Here is a 17,008-nt window from a genome sequence, read left to right on the forward strand (position 1 = left end):
ACTGCAGCCAAGGCAGCCTTTGACCTTCACATCCCAACAAGCCCCTCCTTGTAGGAGACTGTGAGGTCCAGCTGAACACCTCTCTTTGGCTTCTCTACTACTTGGGTCAGGAAGGTGTCAAAGCACTCCACGAACATCCTGGATTGCTTATGCTCTGCTGTGTTGTCCCTCCTGCATATGTCAGGGTGGTTGGAGTCCCCCCATGAGGACCAGGGTCTGCAAACACGAGCCTGCTTCCAGCTGTCTGTAGAAGGCCTCATCCACTTGTTTTTCCACCCGCTACAGCGTCACCCTTACCTGTTTTCTCTAATCCTCACCCATAAACTCTCAGTTGGTCCTCATCCATCCCCAGGCAAATCTCCATGAATTCCAGCTGTTCTCTCACATCAAGGGAAACTCCACCATCCTCCTCTTTCCAGCATGTCTTTCTTATAGAGCCTGTATCCCGCCACTGCAACGCTCCCAAGTGTTGCAAGTCGTGGGAGCCATCCCACCATATCTCTGTGATCCCAACAAGACTGTAGCCTTTCGACTGCACACAGGTCTCTCACCATGTTTATTCCCCACACTATGTTCATTGCTTACAGGCACTTCATAGAAGCACCGCAACATTCTTATTTCCCAGAAAGGGTTTGGGGGGGTTTCTCCATAATGGTACCTCATAGGCGTGTCCTTGCTTACATGCAAATACTGGAAGTGACCCCGCTTAAGCCTCATTTTTTGTTGATTTTGTGATCCTTTCCTGTCATATCACCCCCAGGCCCTTTGCTCATCAACCCTACCTGTCACTCTCACAGGGCTCCTGGTAACTCTGTCCCTGCCCTATCATACCTAGTTCGAAGCCCTCTTTATAAGGTCAGCCATCCTACTGGCAGAGATACACCAAGCCCAGCTTGGTGAGGTGGATCCCATCCCTCCCAAGCAGATGCTGCTCTACAAGCAGGATCCTGTACTTGGACCCAAACCCCTGTCGCCGACACCAGTTCTGCAGCCAACTATTGATCTACACTGAGGAGAACATCACCAGGGCCCCCAAGCCTTTGACTGCCACCCCCAGATCTCCGTATTCACTTGACACTCTCCATGTTGCCCCTGATGGTATCGCTGATGGCCACGTGGAAGAACAGCAGGGGCAGCAGTCAGAAGGTTGAACAAGCCCAGGCAATCCCTCCACAACATCCCAGATCTGGGCCCCCAGCAGGCAGCAAGCCTCTCTAGATGGTAAGTCAGGTTGGCAGGTGGGTGCCTCTGTCCCCTGCAGAAAGGAATCACTCATTACAATCACTCACACCTTCTTCTTAGAGGTCTTGCATGATTTAGGGTCAGGTGCCAGTATCTTTTGCTTAAACGAACATCTGGCTCCTCTTTAACAAGTGTGGTGAACCTGTTTTGTAGTTATAAGCCCTGAGGTGGGGCAGGAGCTTTCCTTCTAGTGCCAGAAGTCACCCGCTTCCATCCTTCCCCTTCTCCAGAGGTTTCACTTACCTTGATGGGGTGGATGGACACTGCCTGCCTCTCTATTGCTGATGGGGGCTAAGGCTCTTCAAGCTGCTGAGTCCCAGAAAAGATCCTGTCTGTCTCCCATGAAACTTCTCTGATACTGCACAGCCTGCTTGCTTCCTCCTATAACTCCTTCACTTGGCACCACAGCTCCTCCAAGACAACACACCTCCTGCAAGACAGAGAGCCATCTCTCCCAGCCTCAGAGAGAGGCCCTAGGCACTCCCTGCAGCCTGGGGCTTGGAGGGCTGTGCCCATCATCCAAAGCTCTGCCTGCATCAAAACCTCTACCCTAGCAGGGGCAGCTGCTCCGACATCTGCTGGGGGAATTGCCTCATGGTGTGCCGCCACCGTATCTGAGACTGTTTACATTGGAACAGGTCAAGCTGAGTTCCCCTTCACAGCAGCCTTTTACATAAACTTCTCCATTTGTTGATGGTGCCTTGGGCCTGGCTCTTATATAGACCTCGCCCAAGGACTGGCTAAAAGGGTGCTTGACCTTCCCTAATTAGGGGGCAGCTGCACCCTGGGTCAAGGGCAGCTGATCATGCTCGTTAGAAGCTGCTAGAGCTTCCTCAGGCCCATGGCCTTGTGGCTCCCTTTACCTTGTCCGTACCTAGCAACAGCAGCACCCTCAAGTTTCTCAGAGGGTTCCCAGGTGTTGCCCAATGATCCTGGACCTTGTCCCCAGAAGATTCAGAAGGTCCCAAAGCAGAACCCAGAGGCTGCTGCGCAAACCTTGGTTGGTTGCCTCTGGGAGCTCTGCTCGTTCCTTTGCTGACAGGCGTACAGACAATTTGGTACAGGGCTCAGCCGTTGCTTTCTTGGATTTACTCGTCACTTAGGTTGGAAACAGCATAAAAATAATGGGCGTCATTTCAGCAAACACTCGTTTGTAGTTGCTTTATACCTGTCTTGTGCTTCAATTTTGAACACGGTACAAGATGGTAGCACCATCTTGTCGGCATATGACTGCAAATTGTCCCATACGAGGGCTGTCCGCCCTTGATGTGATACCCCAGTGCACACAATAAAAGCTCACATTCCTGACCTGGCAGCACGGCTGTTTCTGAGCACTGAGATCTGCGTGCCGAACAATAGCAGGGCCCATTCCTACCGAAATGTTAGCCCGAGTCCCTTGGCTGATTTTAATAAACGTTGTGAGGAGTTTACATCTTCAAGAGGCATCTTGCATGCATGTCAGCAGCCAGATGATGAGCCCCCAGTGTTGAAAGAGTATAAAATGTAAGCATTTCTTTTGCAAGTGTTCATAAAATGGCATAGAGGGGTTTTGCTTTGCAAGGGTTTTGTTTTTGCTTAATTTAATCCATGCAAGCAAACAGCCTCCATCAGTTAATAACTTTTCCTTTGATTTTTAGGTTCAAATAAACCAAAATCTCAAAGCAGAACTCATTAAACTATATTGAGTTTCATCTCCTCTTTGCATCAAACGCATACGTTATGCAGCTGGAGCTGGTCTCCTAGGGCTGGATTTTGAGTTTACCTTTTATCCACAGTTTACTTGGTATGTTGCCACACACTGCCTCAAAAGGGAAGGGAGCGGTGATTGAAACAGCTTCTTTGCATCACTCGTGAGCTGTGGCACAGAAAATCTAAGCCGTTGCTGACCAAAGGCCTTTCTGGGCAAATACTGCTGGACGGACTCATCTTGGCAGTTGCCGAGACAAAAAGGAAATGCAGACCTCCTCCGGCATTTCCAAGCGGAGCCATTAGAAAAGGGGGTAGGGCAGGCATGGGTCTGGAAGCGTGTCTGTCTCGCCAGGAGGGAGGAATGGTGACATTGCCTGAAAGTTCAGTCAGGAGTTCATTTTCTACCTTGTTTTTTAAAAGTTCCCTACTTTGGAAAATATCATTTAAGCTTCCCTTAAATAGCAAAACCCTGGTGTCAGTCATGAGGCTTGGGGAATGAAGTACAGCAGAGATTTCTTAGAACTAGACTGGTTTATGGTCCCCGGGTGTAGGAGAGAAAAGGCTGGGCAGCAGGCATAGGTTTTACAAAGCGGTGGCTGCTGTAAAAAAAAAGGAAGAACATCTCAGGCTTGTAGCTGCAGAAACCCCCAAGTGACAGCCATCAGACAGCAGCTTTATACCACCGCCGTCACCAGTGGCTCTGTGGCACCCTCCCTCCTATTTAAAAGCGCCCTCATCCAGGCATTGTTTTTTGCCCTGAATTATTCCCCCTGTTTTCTTGATGATTTTTTTGCTACCCTTAGGGAATACTGTGAAGAACCGAAGATGTTTGTGTTTTCTACCACATTGCTCTATGAATCTAAAAGTGTTTATGGTGCTGTGACAAATTCCATCTGAGCTTTCCTTTTTGAACAGAAAAGAAACAGAAGATGGTGGTGAGAAGAGTGCACTGCTGTGGTCATGATGCAGCCCTCTCCAGAGGGCTCCTGCTCCTCCTCTGTAGCTGCTAAATAGGCCCTGGGATTTCTCTGTTTCAAAACAGACTTTAAAACGCCTCCCTTCCCTCCCATCAAAACACTGCTCTGCATTCTCTTTTTGCAGTTGCAGACCTGTGTTTTTAACTGACAGGTTTCTTTAAAATGTTTGGGAAAATTCTTTGGTTTGGAAAACCGGCACTAAAATGAGGTCAACTTTATTTGCACTCCCAGGAAAAATCTGGTTGGAGGAAAAGAAGTGGCGAGTGTGTGATGTACATGAGCCTGCCTGAACGATGCTGCCAGAATATCTCACAGACTTGCTTTTGTAGCAGGTTGTGGGAGTTAGCTCTGGGTGAGTCATACAGACAAATGGCAAGGGCTCTCTTCATTTCCCAGCCTGAATAAAATTACCTCTTTCCGAATTTAGGTCTGTTGGCTGGCTTATACGCCACTCAAATACGCTGCTTGTTCAGGGTGCAATATCGTATGCGTACCTGTGGTATATTTGTGTTTGATACTAACGCATTTCTTATGGGGGAACGCATTCCTTATGGGGGAACGCATTCTTCTTTTAATGCGTATTAGGATTCATTCCACAGAAGTCGTCAGTTCGTTGCTTCAAATACACTCGCTTATTTAGATGTTGAAATTTGAAACTATATTCCCAAACATCTTTTTCCCAGTCCTTAAGTTGAAAAAGAGCATATATTGTCTCACAACTCTGTCAAGCTATTTCCACTAACCAGGCTGTAACACGATTTACTTTCTACAAATCAAAACAGTGGATCGTAACCCACGCCGGTCCTCTGCTTATCACTATCACATCAGATTGTGCTTCGGCAAGTTGAAAAGACAGAAAGCTAGGCATTGATTTCCAGTAGTGAGGCATGCGTGGGAAATTTTACTCTCTAAACCACAGAAACGCTGTCCTCTTAGAACTGTTACGTGGCACAGAAATGATGTAAAATTCTGAAGGAAGTTTACGCCTGCTGCTTTTTTCTTCTCGGATGTAAGCAACGCTGTAGGCATTTACCTCTGTCTGGCGTAAGTTTCCAGACTGCTTTACTGACATGGGGTGAGGAAAGAGTTAAGCCAAGAGAAAGCCCCAGATACTAAAATTAACATCCATCCCACCCCCCCGCCCACAGCTTTGAAATTTCTAATCACAACTTGCAGTTAGACAATTTCTTCTAGCAGTGCAAACTACGTTTTGATCATTTGAAATCACAGATGGCTGGCTGGAGCTCGGAGGAATTCAGTCTCCTTCCTCTCTTCCTTCTGCTTCGCCTTCCTCCCCCGCCCAGAAAAGTCTGTTTTCAGGTCATCTGTAAGATTCTATTATTGCTTGCTAAAGCTGAAGCAGATTTGGCTGCCGGTCGCTGAAAATACTTACAAGGTCTGCAGAAATGCATGTGGTGGTTAAGCTCTGTTGGAGTTACCCCTCTTGTCCGGAATACCCCCCTGGGTTTATGCGCAAAATAAAGATAGCGGGTTTTAGGCTGTCTCTAGTCCTAGAAATCTTGTTAATTGTTTACGAAATTATCTATATTTAAAAAAAAAAACCAACAAAACCCCAAAAAACTCAACCCACAACCAAAACAAAAGAGGTTTTTATTACTGCCCTGAATGATTTCAGTGATCCTATTTACAGTGCAGTTGTATTGGCACAGCTGAATTGCAACTGGAGGCAGGGGAAAATCGGGAACTGTGTTATGAGCTTGTTCTGCCAGTGGATAATACGTTCCTGTATCTTTTGTCTGCAGGAGGCACTTCTTACTGTCAGTGTAAGTGATTACAAAACCTAAAAAAAAAAAAAAAAAATCAACTATTTTGCATCCTACACAAATGCACCCCCCAACCAAAAAGTGTTTCTGGCTCGGTAGCTGTCTGCCCCAATTACTGCAAACACGAAACTGCTTTTGAAAACCATAGCCTGCAGCACTTAACAGCGTAAAACTTCTCTAGGGAAACTGAAAGTACCTCTTTAAGTAAAGTTAGCTAAAAACTTGGATCAAAAAGAGAGATCTTTATGAGATGGGTTACATTTGATGGACCAAGTTGGGGTATTTTTAGTGGATAAACAGGTGATTTTTAATGCCTCTCAGAAGTGAAAACCTCACACCGAAGTTTTGACTCTCTAATTTCAGAGCAAGATTCAACCTGCAGCTTGTGACCTTGCTCACAGGAGACGTCAAAACAAAGGCAATGCGTTGACTTGGCTCACTTCTCCTTTACTAACTTTCCAACTGTTCTTTAAGAAGTTTCAGTGTAGCCAGTTGGCCTTCCAGTGAAGTTTAAGAAACTTTAAGAACTGTTTGAACAGTGGTTTAAAAACTCCCAAAGTGACCACAGGGGAAGAAAAAAACCCACCACCACCCTGGAGCTAAAGTTTAATTTTAAATCAGGGAAACAGAAGCAGAAAGCTAGGGTGAGTTAGTTTATGGTGACTGCCACAGCTTCGGCAGTTCCTCCAGCCGTGGTTCTCTTGGGCTCAGTCGCAGAAAAACGCGTACAAGTTTTTGGCTGGAGCAAGTCTTTGCTGTCGGGGCAGGCTCAGCCCTCCTGTTGGTACTGCTGTTCTCTGCGGAGATGCCTGAGTATCTTTACTGTATTGACAAGTATCTTTACTGCTGATGGGAGCCTTGACATTGCTTTTCTGCCATGCTCAGGTTTTATCGCCTTGATCTGAGCAGAGAGAAGGGAGTCCGGTCCCTCCGCGATCTTCACCCGACTTCCATGCGCTGGATTTCGGGAAACTGTGCCGGCCGTCCCGTTTCTCATCCTCTCGGAGCAGTGCTCGCTCTGCAGTGGCTCCCTTGTGTTTTGTGAAGCACCGCATACATGTAGAGCATGCTGGCATTTTTTTAAGATGGCGTGCATTTATCTGATGAAGAGCTATGTAAATTTAGATGCAAACTCGTTTCAGCCCTCAGGGTGCTTGGCGAGTTGCCTGGTGTGCTCTCGGTGCTGGAAAAGTCTGCGCACCACTGTTGCTCCAAGGGAAACTTTCAAGCGCGTCATTCCTCTTCTTTTTTTCCTTATAAAGGTTATTGTGCCTCAGCCCTCACTGAATTACCTCCCTAGTTCAGAAAGGAAAGGTTATTTTTCCCCTCTCTTTTCCCCTTGGCAACTCAAGAAGAGTTGCCATCACTGCTCGATAAAATGTCCCTTGCAGGGCCATTGGTATTTAAGGGTGCTCCTGGGATGCCCCTGAGCTCTCTGCCTGGGCCACTGACCGCGGAGGCAGGACAGGGACAGCCTAAAAAGGGATCGGAGTAACTAAAAGATCTTTCCTGGGCCCAGAGGCCTGTGAAACCCATTTGTGTTGTAAATATGGTGGGAATGTTTGTCAGTCACAACAGAAAAAAAAGGTGCCTGAGGATGCTCACTTTGGCCTGAAATTTTTCATGTGTTTTCTCCAGTGATTTGAGGGATGGCTAATTACTCTCTCTTTCCTGCAAAACCAAGAAAGGACCATCCATATTTCATATTAGGAGACATGGTCGGCATAAATATAGCTACTGCTTTTTTTCTGACACGCGTGCAGTGAGGAGCTCGCTGTCTCCCAGCTCTCGGTGCTGGTCCCCGGCTTTGGCCTCGCCGCTGGGTCGGCCCAGCTTTGGGTCTGGTCCTAACCTCGCCGTTTTTTTCTGTGCATGTATTTCACCTTGTGCAACACCGAGCGCACGCCTTTAATCGCCGTCTTCTCCAGGTGTGGTCTGAGGCTGTAGCTGATACCCCGTTGGATGTTACCCGGTTAGCATTACCTGGTACGTAGCAACTGACGGATCTGCAGGCTCAGTTAAATAAATTAAAAAAAAAAGTCATCCATCTTTTGCTCTGCACAGGCCTGGAGAAACCCCTTTTCTGGGGCTCTTGAGTTGCGAGGTGGGAAGGCTACAGGATGCGGGGGTCCCCCAGGCTCAACCCCCGTCTGCTGGATGCTCCCCACGCACGCCGGAGGGGACAAAATATTTCACCTGCGCCTGCAATTTGAACTGCTTTTTTCCATCAGTGCGGGGGTGCGGCCCTCATCACTGCTGTCCTCGTTTCCCAGGGCTTTACACCTCCTTTGGAAGCGCTGATGGCTCTGGAAATGGTGGGTGTTCCGGCCTTTGGGAACCAGCCCAGCCCACACGGAAACCTGTAGTGTATGATGGCAGGATAATGAGATGCTAATGAAGGCCCCGGGGGAATGAGCTGGAGGGGGGGAGGCTGTGAACGTGCATCCCTGTTTCCCCTTCAGCTTCACCGGCAGCCCCATTTACAGTGGTATGAGTGTCGCCAGGGTTATCCCGAGGTTTAAAAAAAGACATGCAAAAATGAGTAAATGCGCATAAATAAGCTGCGGTTCAAGCCACGGTTCTGTTTAGAGGAACGTAGTGTCACCTCCCAGGCAGAGTCTTCCTCTTGTCAAGTGGGGAACTTTTAATAGGGATTTTTCAGTCCACAGTGATACTGGATTAGCCATTTGGGGGCTGATGGGGAGTGATTTTGAGACGCGGTGCAGGGCATTTTGAGCCCTTTCAGGAATCATGGATCTGAGGTGTTCCCTGCAGCCAGAAAATCTGTGTATGGCCCAAATCGCCTTCGGTCATTACACCGACAGGCTGGAAACCTTGTGCAGGGGTATGCCAAGCCAGTACAGCCTCTCCTTTGTTCATGGAGAAGCATTTGTTTTATAAAAATCTAATATAAAAGGGGTTTCTGTTCAGGACTGAGAGGCTTGACGTTTATTTGCCACTTAAAACCTGCTTGGCTGTAAGTGGGACTTGAGTGCGATTTTATGCCTCGTGCAGGTTCTGTGTGAATCGTGCCCATTAAAAACTCCTGTAAATTGATAAAGAAAAATATTTGTTCTACAGTTTCCCTCAACTCTGTGAAAGCACTCTGAATCTTCGTTTGTTCAGAGCTGCTGTTGTTATTATTTATAATAAACTGATTGTTTTCACCATGAATTTTGTTTATTTTCTCTGATTCAACATGTTGCCTTATTTCCTGTAAATACAGCATAAACTGTTGTATTAACAAGCTAGTCTTTATAAAATAGCCTGGTTAGTGTTTGGCCGATATCCACCTGTTGCAGATTTCACAAGAGCTCACAGAAGGAGTTGAAACTTTAAATAACTTTCCCATGGATTTACCCTTCAGGGCTGCATTGTTTTGCCTAAGTGATTTAATACTGTCAAGAAATTTGCAGCCAGAGTAGCGGTAGGCAGTATTAGAACAATTTGAATAACCTTTTCAATCAGACCATCTTCTCCATTTGAAAGCAGGTGGTGGAATCTGTTGTCTTTAAAAAAAAAAAAAAAATCCTGCCTCTGCTTTGTTTTCCATCTCAAATTTACAAGTTTCTTGACACATTGTTACTGCCGAGTGAGGCTGTACTAGGGCCAGGAGAACCCCCTTTTTTCTGTTTCGTGTATAGCAAGGTGTTCTGTTTAGATTGCATGCTTTTTTATCATGGCTTCTGCCAGTGGAAGCAGGTGTTTCTGAATACTGTAGGCCGTGCAGAAATTTTGTCCGTCACTTACCCGGCTTCTAGTCATTTCATGCTCTGCAAATGCTGTCACTGGGTTTGCTGCTTTTTTCCTCCTTTAAGACCCATTTCCTATCTAAAATTAGAGATGTGCCCTAAAGTTTTGTGAATCTAACGTATTTTCAGAGTGATTAGATGCGAGAGGAACCTTCCTGAACCCCCTGGTACATTTACATTGCACATGAAACAGGTCAAGCTTCTTTGAGAAGCTACAAGCCATACTGTGCAGAGGGAAAACATTGATCTTTTTGTCGGGCTTCAGCTTGTAAATCATCTAAATTTTCAAACAAGCGTTCCTCTGTTTTGCACAAAACTTCCTGTTGCTGCTGAGAGTACTGGGGTAAGGCTGGCACCAACCAGGATCCACGGCTGGGATTTTTGAAAGACGTTTGAATGTCAGTCTTAACTTCACAGGTAGACTGGTTTTAACTTCAGCGAGATTTGGGCCAGGGCAACCAACTTACTGAAATCCCCTTTATATTTGCCATACAGCTCCTCCCTCTTCTCAAGTATTTTTTGTAAAAAACACCCCTACTTTTTAGTGCTGCTGAAGCGGGAGAGGTCTTGCCTGATTGCCTACGTAACAGAGAAGCAGAAAACCTTGAAGCGGCAGGCCTTTCCAGCCCACTTAGGTGTTGGAGACCTGTGTACAATTTTGGCCCAGCTTCATCTGAATCTGAGCCGACTGGTTTGGGTTTCCTTGGGTAGGTGTGCCAAGTACCCGATCCCTGTCTGTGTTACAGATGAGCCTGTGCCATTTCTTGCAGCTTTCGTCACCTTTGTGCTTTCTTTTGCTCAGTTTACCGGACAGGCATGGCTCAGTATTTCACCAGGCTGTCTTTGGTTTTGCAGGTAGCTGTATCCAGCTGGGTGGCAGGTGGATCCAAGGGTTACCATGAAGTTTTCAGGACCCCTGGAGAGCCAGAGGTTGTCTCTCCTTCTGGAGACGGCAATCTCTAGGGAAGCTCAAATGTGGAAAGCACATGTGCCGAAAATTCAGCCCAATCAGGTAACGTCTCTTCTTCACATCATTCATCTTGGTAAAGGCATGAGTCTATCCTCTGGTGTATTTTTATGTGAACAGCTGCAGGTATCGCATGAGAAGTTACCTTCTGCCTGAGACCTGGGAAATTAGCCTGTGAAGTAAGCGATTACTTTTTTATTTGAGGGACGTACCTGCAATCAGGGGTACAGAACACACTGTACAGCATACAATGTTGGATCTCTGCTGTTGCTTGTGAAAGCACGTACATATATTGTCTTAATTAAATTCATTTTACAAATTGTGTGGTTAATTAACGTGCATTTCTAGTGGGCACCAACTCTGCAACAGTTCTTAAAAGCAGCTTCATTTTCTTGGGCTAAGTTCACTGATAACAGCGTTGAAATGCTGGTTGCTGTCCACGTGAAGTGACGTCTTCTCACATGAACCGTTACCGCTAGCTTAGCTGGGGCCTCCCCCTGAAACAGCGTATTCACAGCGAAAGCCTGACTCTGCCGCATTTTCCCATTCTGGGCCAGATTCTTCCCTAGTGTAAATCAGCCTAGTTCTGCAGGGTAGGCTGTAGCTGTATCAGCTGAAGCCAGATGAGGGTCTGACTTGGTAAGGCACTGTCTACTTCAGGAAGGACCCCGCTGACTGTAATATTAATATTAATGGAGCAGGGTGCAATCTCGTGTTGAGGGAAGCAGAGCCAGGCGCTGGCCTGTTCCAGTGAGGAACGTTCTCATAGGACTGGAGGAAAATTCAGGGTGGAAGGGACTGCAGGGGGTCCGTAGTCCAACCTCCTGCTCAAGTTTTGCAGCAGGGCCAGCTGGGAGGTTGGACCAGGTCGCACACGGCCTTACCCAGCCTGAAGTGCGTTTGTGCTCCTTGCGGAGGAGGCGTCTGTCTAGCATGCGCACTGAAAAACGCCTGTGAACTCCACAAAGTTTTGTTTAAAACAAAATGTGAAACGTGAGGACGGTTGTCACAGAGTTTCTGGTACTTTGTCGCTGGGCAGCAATATTATTTTGGGGCAGAAATAACCACACTAATGGGCTCAGACCCAGTCTTGCTGTTCTTGATTCATACAAAATGTTGATGCAAATATGTCAGCTGTTGTCAAAGCTAATCAGTGTGGTGTTTGTTTTTTCTGTCTGGCGAACAAGAAACTGCTGTTGTTGTGTAGGAACAAATATGTTTTTAAGGGGCTCGGTATTAGTTTTGTTAATCCACATTTAAATTTCCAAATCAGTGAGCTGGTTGTCAGAGGTGTTGAGCGTATTGTAGCTGTGGCTGTCTTCGGGCACGTACAATTTAAGACCCTGGTTTATGGTAAACCAGCCTGTTATTCCATGCTGGCAGTATTCCTGGGGTTAGTGATTATAATGTAGGGAGATAAGATTACAGTAGAACAAGATAGGTTAGGGACTCGGAGAGTGTAACCAAACCAGATTCTTGTGTGAAGATTTCACAGGGACAAAGCGTTTGCATTTTTGCCTTGGTGAAGTTGATTCTGGTGGCTCAGAAACCCCCACCTGCATTAGACAGTCTTCCTAGCAATCCCTCCCTTGCAGGATTGCATTGTCGCCCTTTGGAGATGAGGTTCCCCACCTGTGCCACGTTCGAGTTGTCGCTGCAGCAGAAGGACTAACCTCAGCCCTGTCTATGGTGAAGAGCAGTTGTCCTGCTGCCGGGGACCTTGAGGGGGTCTTAACGTCACTGCGGTTGAGGTTTGCAGCACCTCGCAAAGTGGTGTCCTCAGCGGTAAATACTCTTAAGTTAACGGGACTTTGGGCCCTCTGCCGAATATGAGACCGGGGAGGCAGCTCTGTTGCCTGCTGCGAGAAGTCAGAGTAGGATCAAATATAGTATGGATATTCCAGATAGTACGGAAACAGCCTGATGGCTAAAGCCAGGGTAAAGTTTGTGCTCGACAGCAGAGTCTCAGGTCTGGCCTGGACAAATACCAGGTTTGTCCTTTTAGTGTGCAATTGTGTCATGATGATGAAAGGTCTCTTGCCCCGCTCCTCCCCAGCTCTTCGACAGTATCACTGAGGTCCGTGCTTGGGAGTGTTTCCTGGCCCGCTGTGCTTGTCACCCTAGGGTTTCTACTCCTGGAATTTCCACCCCTGAAACCGTGTTGTCTTAACGTAACCTTTTCTTGATGTTTTCCTACATGTCAGTTCAGACGTTGACTTTATCAGCTAGAATGCCATAGTGTTAAATGTTTTCTAGCAGTAAATAATCATTAAATTGGACTGAAATCTCTGTGTGCGTATGTGTAAAATGTACCAAAGTCAGATTTAAAAGAGAACATAAACGCAGCTGTCTGCTCTGGGGAAATCCTGACTTGCAATGCCACGGAGCAGCTGAAACCCCTGTACCTGTAGTCAGGTATTTCTCTCTGTTCCTACAGTTGGTGACACCCGACTTTTCAAACTGTCACGTGTTCCTCCACTTCTGCAGCGTTCATTTTGGTGATGTTGCAGTCACGGACGTTCAGCGTGAATTACCCTGTTTTCTGTAATATCTGGAAGAAGGTCATATTCCTTAACATCTACTGCCTTCTTTTGAAAACAGCTGCAGTAGCCTAAAACCTCACTTGTATGAAACTGTTGTTTATTTCCCATGACAGTCAGGAAATCTGCATCCTTCTGTGTATCAGATCTGGCAACCTGAAGCGTGCGTAACTTTCCATTCCTTGCTACAAAGGTAGACTGACTACAGAAGGGGTTTTAATGAAGTCATCTGGTTTGCAAATGAGAAAATGTGAGTACGTTTACAAAAAAATATAATGATCAGATTGGAGGTACACCGTAACTATTTTTCAGGAGTAAACTTTCAGTTTTGACTCTTTAGGAGACATTTTTGGTTCTAATGTTTAAAACCAGAACAAATTCAGTTCCTAAGTATGTGTCAGAGTTGAGATCTTTGAAAGGAAGAAAGAAACTCATAGTTACAGAAACAGGAAGACTTTACATTTTTAGTACAGGATGCAGAATCTGTTGGGGACTTCAGTCCTGACAATGTATGTGATTCTTCTGTTTCATTTTTACTTTTTGTCTGAAATTCCCATTTCCTACTGGCACGTATATTTCTTTTAGTTTCCTTCCTTTAAATGCAGGCCACCAGCTCCGGGTATTTGCAATATAGCAAAGCCAGGTGTCACAGAGGCTTTTCAGCCTGAAAAAATAGGTGGGCTGAGTCTGGAACCCTCCTAGTGCTTCTGAATGTATTGGGTTTTTTCCTCTCTTGGGTTATACAATATGCAGGTGACATTCAGAAGTTTTCATGTGATTAAGGCTTGAGAAATCAAGCAGTAAAGACCGGTCAAAGGTTGATTTTTGCATGTTACCAAGTAACTTTGCAGCAGAGAGGTGTGTGAGCCAAGATTTTATTTTATTTTTTTTTAATAGAAACACAGTGTCACTTCTGTCATTTCTCCTTTCTTGCCTGTTCTAGCTCTTTCTTTCTTTCTGTCTTCTTTTTTGCTCTCTGTACCTCTTGAGGAATCAGGAGACCTCAGTTTATTTCCAGTTTTTCCACTGTCTCAGCACATGACCTTGGGTCGGTCTTTTAACCTTCTGGTGCCTGTTTTATCCTGTGGGCAAATCGGAGACTGACTTACCATTTTTGTAAAGCATTGTGAGGTTCGTGCATCCAGCTCTTCTGCTTTGCCGAGCAGGAATCTCTCTCCCCAGTGTTGGAGCACGTTACCGTGCAGATGGCAGAGGCTGTGCTTGCTTGAGCTCTCTGCTGTGCCACTAAACCGCAGGCAAACCCTGCAAAACGCCACTTCTGAAAGGTATCGGGAGAGCACTTCCAATTCCCAACTGGTGCAAGTGAGAAGCAACCCAGTGGGCGTCAGCTGGGGGTTGCTCTGGCATAAAACAAGCGCTCCTGAGACCCAAGAAAAGACCGATTTGGCTGCGATGTTTACAGCTGCCCTTTTCAGAAGCCTCCCAGTGCTGATAAAGGTCACCTGCTTGCTCGCCGAGGAGCCCGCAGCGGGACTAGGCAGAAAAAAATAGGGGAAAGAGCAAAACATCTCTGTTTGGGACAGCAGACACTAAAGAAAAAAAATTATCAGTAAGGTGTTTTTCCTAGATTAGGCAGCAATAAAATTGAGTCATGTTTGAGTTCACAGATAATTTTTTTTTTAGACTGCATTTCCCAAAAGTCTCAAGGTATTCTTAGAGATGATTTGTACTGTGCTCGCACTCTGGAGCCTGAGTCACAGCCTCTGGCCCTCCTGTCTCATGCAGCGAGTGTGCAGTGGGCCCCGTGGCAGGGTTGCCGGGTCAGGGATGGCAACAAGGCGATTCGGCTGTCGGTAAATGGGAAGCAGAACAACAGCTCTGAGTGCCTCTCACCATCGCCAGGGCCTCACAGGCAGCTTTCTGACAGAATGCCTAAGAAATGGGGCTTGGGGCACCGATTTGGGGATCGGACAAATAAGATATTAACCATCACAGATGCTGGAGGCCTCGGGTCTGTGTGTTTTGTGTGGGGCGCTGTATTCCCTCCCTTGGGCAGAACTACTGATCTCTGCGGTTGCTCACGTTGGAGTGGTAAGATGACAGACAGAGTGAGTGCAGCGCTGCCATTTCATTATTTGGTATAGTCACCTGCGGTCCCGGCATGTTGACCGGCCTCGTGTCGTGTTATGTAAAATACCTGTCAGGACTCCTTCACAGAAGCTTCCTGCTCGCTGACAGCATTTAAAGGCATGTTCATCGATAGAGTGACAGACAGGCTATTTCTTGATAAGCAATGAAGCTAATGATGGCAGGAAGCAGGTGTGATGTAGCCCTGCTTTACGCAAGGAAGAGAGAGAAGTTGACATCCCTCCGCTTCCCCATTTGTGTCCCAAACACATTCTGTTAGCTCCGTAGTTTTGCAAGGTGGCTTATTTGTGTTCGTGCTGAAACAAAACCGATGGGTTTATGCACGCTGTTGTGCTCCGCAAAGGTGGGAATTAGCATCACGTCTTCAGCTTGGAAAAGAAGATACAGGTCTGTCACCCACACATGGGTTTGGAATAGCTTTGATAGGTTTGCACATCTGACGGGCCTGTTGCGCTCCTCGGGTGTCACATTTTGCGCTGATAGCGGCAGGGCTGGTTGTGTGCAGCGTTCTGTCCGTTGCTCCCACCAGCCTCCCGATGGATGGAGGTGTTTGTGTGCTCCGCAGGTGGAAGACGGGAAAAGAGCTGCGGAAACCTCTTCTGTTATTTTATGGAGGGGCCAAGCAGGACTAAGCAGGATGGAGAGGGAGGAAAGGAGTACTGTTAAAGAGCAGTGGTTGATCTTGCGCTCTGCAGGAGCGTTCAGCCTGTCACATTACACGTCACTGTCGGTCCCAAGGACAGGGTAGATGAAGAGATAGCTGTGAGCAGACGGCTGTAACTGGGCAGGGCAGTTTGTAGAAGTTACTCTAAGGCAGTGCGGCAGCAGCACCGTGTCTCTCCGCTCTCAGTAAAACTCTGTCAGGCACTTTTGCAAGAGTCCTGCCTGTGCTCCATGGGCTGTTTCCTGCATAGCCAAAGAGTTCTGAAATCCCTCACGCTTCATGCAGCTGCCTGCTGGCTTCCTGCTGCGGGCGAGCCAAGCGGCGCCTCCTGCAAATATCTGCAGGGCGCCAGTCCAGGGAAAAGCACTCCGGCACCTGCACGGGCTCGGTCTGCGGTGGCTGGTGTGTGTGTGTATGTGGGTGGCGTGGTGCCCCCGCAGCAGCTGGGGGTCCTGGGCACCCGCAGTCGCACACAGTGAGTAGGGCTGCGGCTCAGTCAGGCGCCTGATCCTGGTCGTGACTGAGCTGGGAGTGCGGTCACTTTTTTGACGGCGGGAGTCATGCGCACGTCTGCTAACCTTTGGCGCTGGGATGGGCAACCAGATCTGTAGGTCAGGCCTCGCTCTGCTCTGGCCTCCTCTCCAAACAAAGAAGATGGGGGGGAAGCACCAGCCAGAGGAGACGGATTGTCCTTCAGTCCCGAGGGTGGTTGTTCGGTCTGTCTCGGAGCAACCTGCTGCTGCTGTGTGAAAACCGAGTCTGCCGTTGCTGGGCTTGGGTTACTTTTCCCTACTGAAATCCGTCACACTAGGCTATCGTGCTCTTCCACCCTGGGAGTTAAATTCTGCAGCGGTGGATTTGTGGCGACAAAACGAAGAGCTGGCCACACACAGACGGGGTGAGTGGCAGAAGGCGACGTCTATGGCGGAAGTACCTCCACACCAAAGAGGAACTTTTGCTTTCCAGCCCAAAGGGACTTTTTTACTTGCAGCCACAGTAGTGTCTCGTTTTCGCTTTTAATTTTACATAACTAAGGAACAGTGACCTCGCTGCTTAATTAACTTTACAGTGCTGCATTTCTTATTTGTGTTACTGGGATGACATGGGTACACCTTCGAGGGAGAGGGATAAAGGCCGATACACTTGCGTGGGAAGCTCCTTGCCCTGCTTGGAAGTAGCAGCAGGGTTTGTGGGTGTGGTGGGACCAGTTCTTACTCCTTCTGCCCGCCTCTTAAAATGGTCCATAACGAACTTTCCTAGCGCTGATGGGAAAAGGTTTAAATT

At 47.3% G+C, this 17,008-nt stretch overlaps 1 protein-coding gene across 1 annotated transcript in view; it reads left to right on the top strand.

The window, feature by feature from the left end:
• Nucleotides 1–17,008, top strand: part of CCNI (cyclin I) — a 35,061-nt gene that overhangs the window by 6,915 nt on the left and 11,138 nt on the right. The window contains exon 2 of the mRNA XM_076337429.1: nucleotides 10,300–10,456. Coding sequence (XP_076193544.1) covers nucleotides 10,343–10,456 — 114 coding nt within the window. The 5' untranslated portion in view covers nucleotides 10,300–10,342. The remainder of the gene's footprint in view (nucleotides 1–10,299; nucleotides 10,457–17,008) is intronic.

This window comes from Aptenodytes patagonicus, chromosome 4 (genome assembly GCF_965638725.1).
Source record: "Aptenodytes patagonicus chromosome 4, bAptPat1.pri.cur, whole genome shotgun sequence".
Classification (NCBI taxonomy): Eukaryota; Metazoa; Chordata; class Aves; order Sphenisciformes; family Spheniscidae; genus Aptenodytes; species Aptenodytes patagonicus.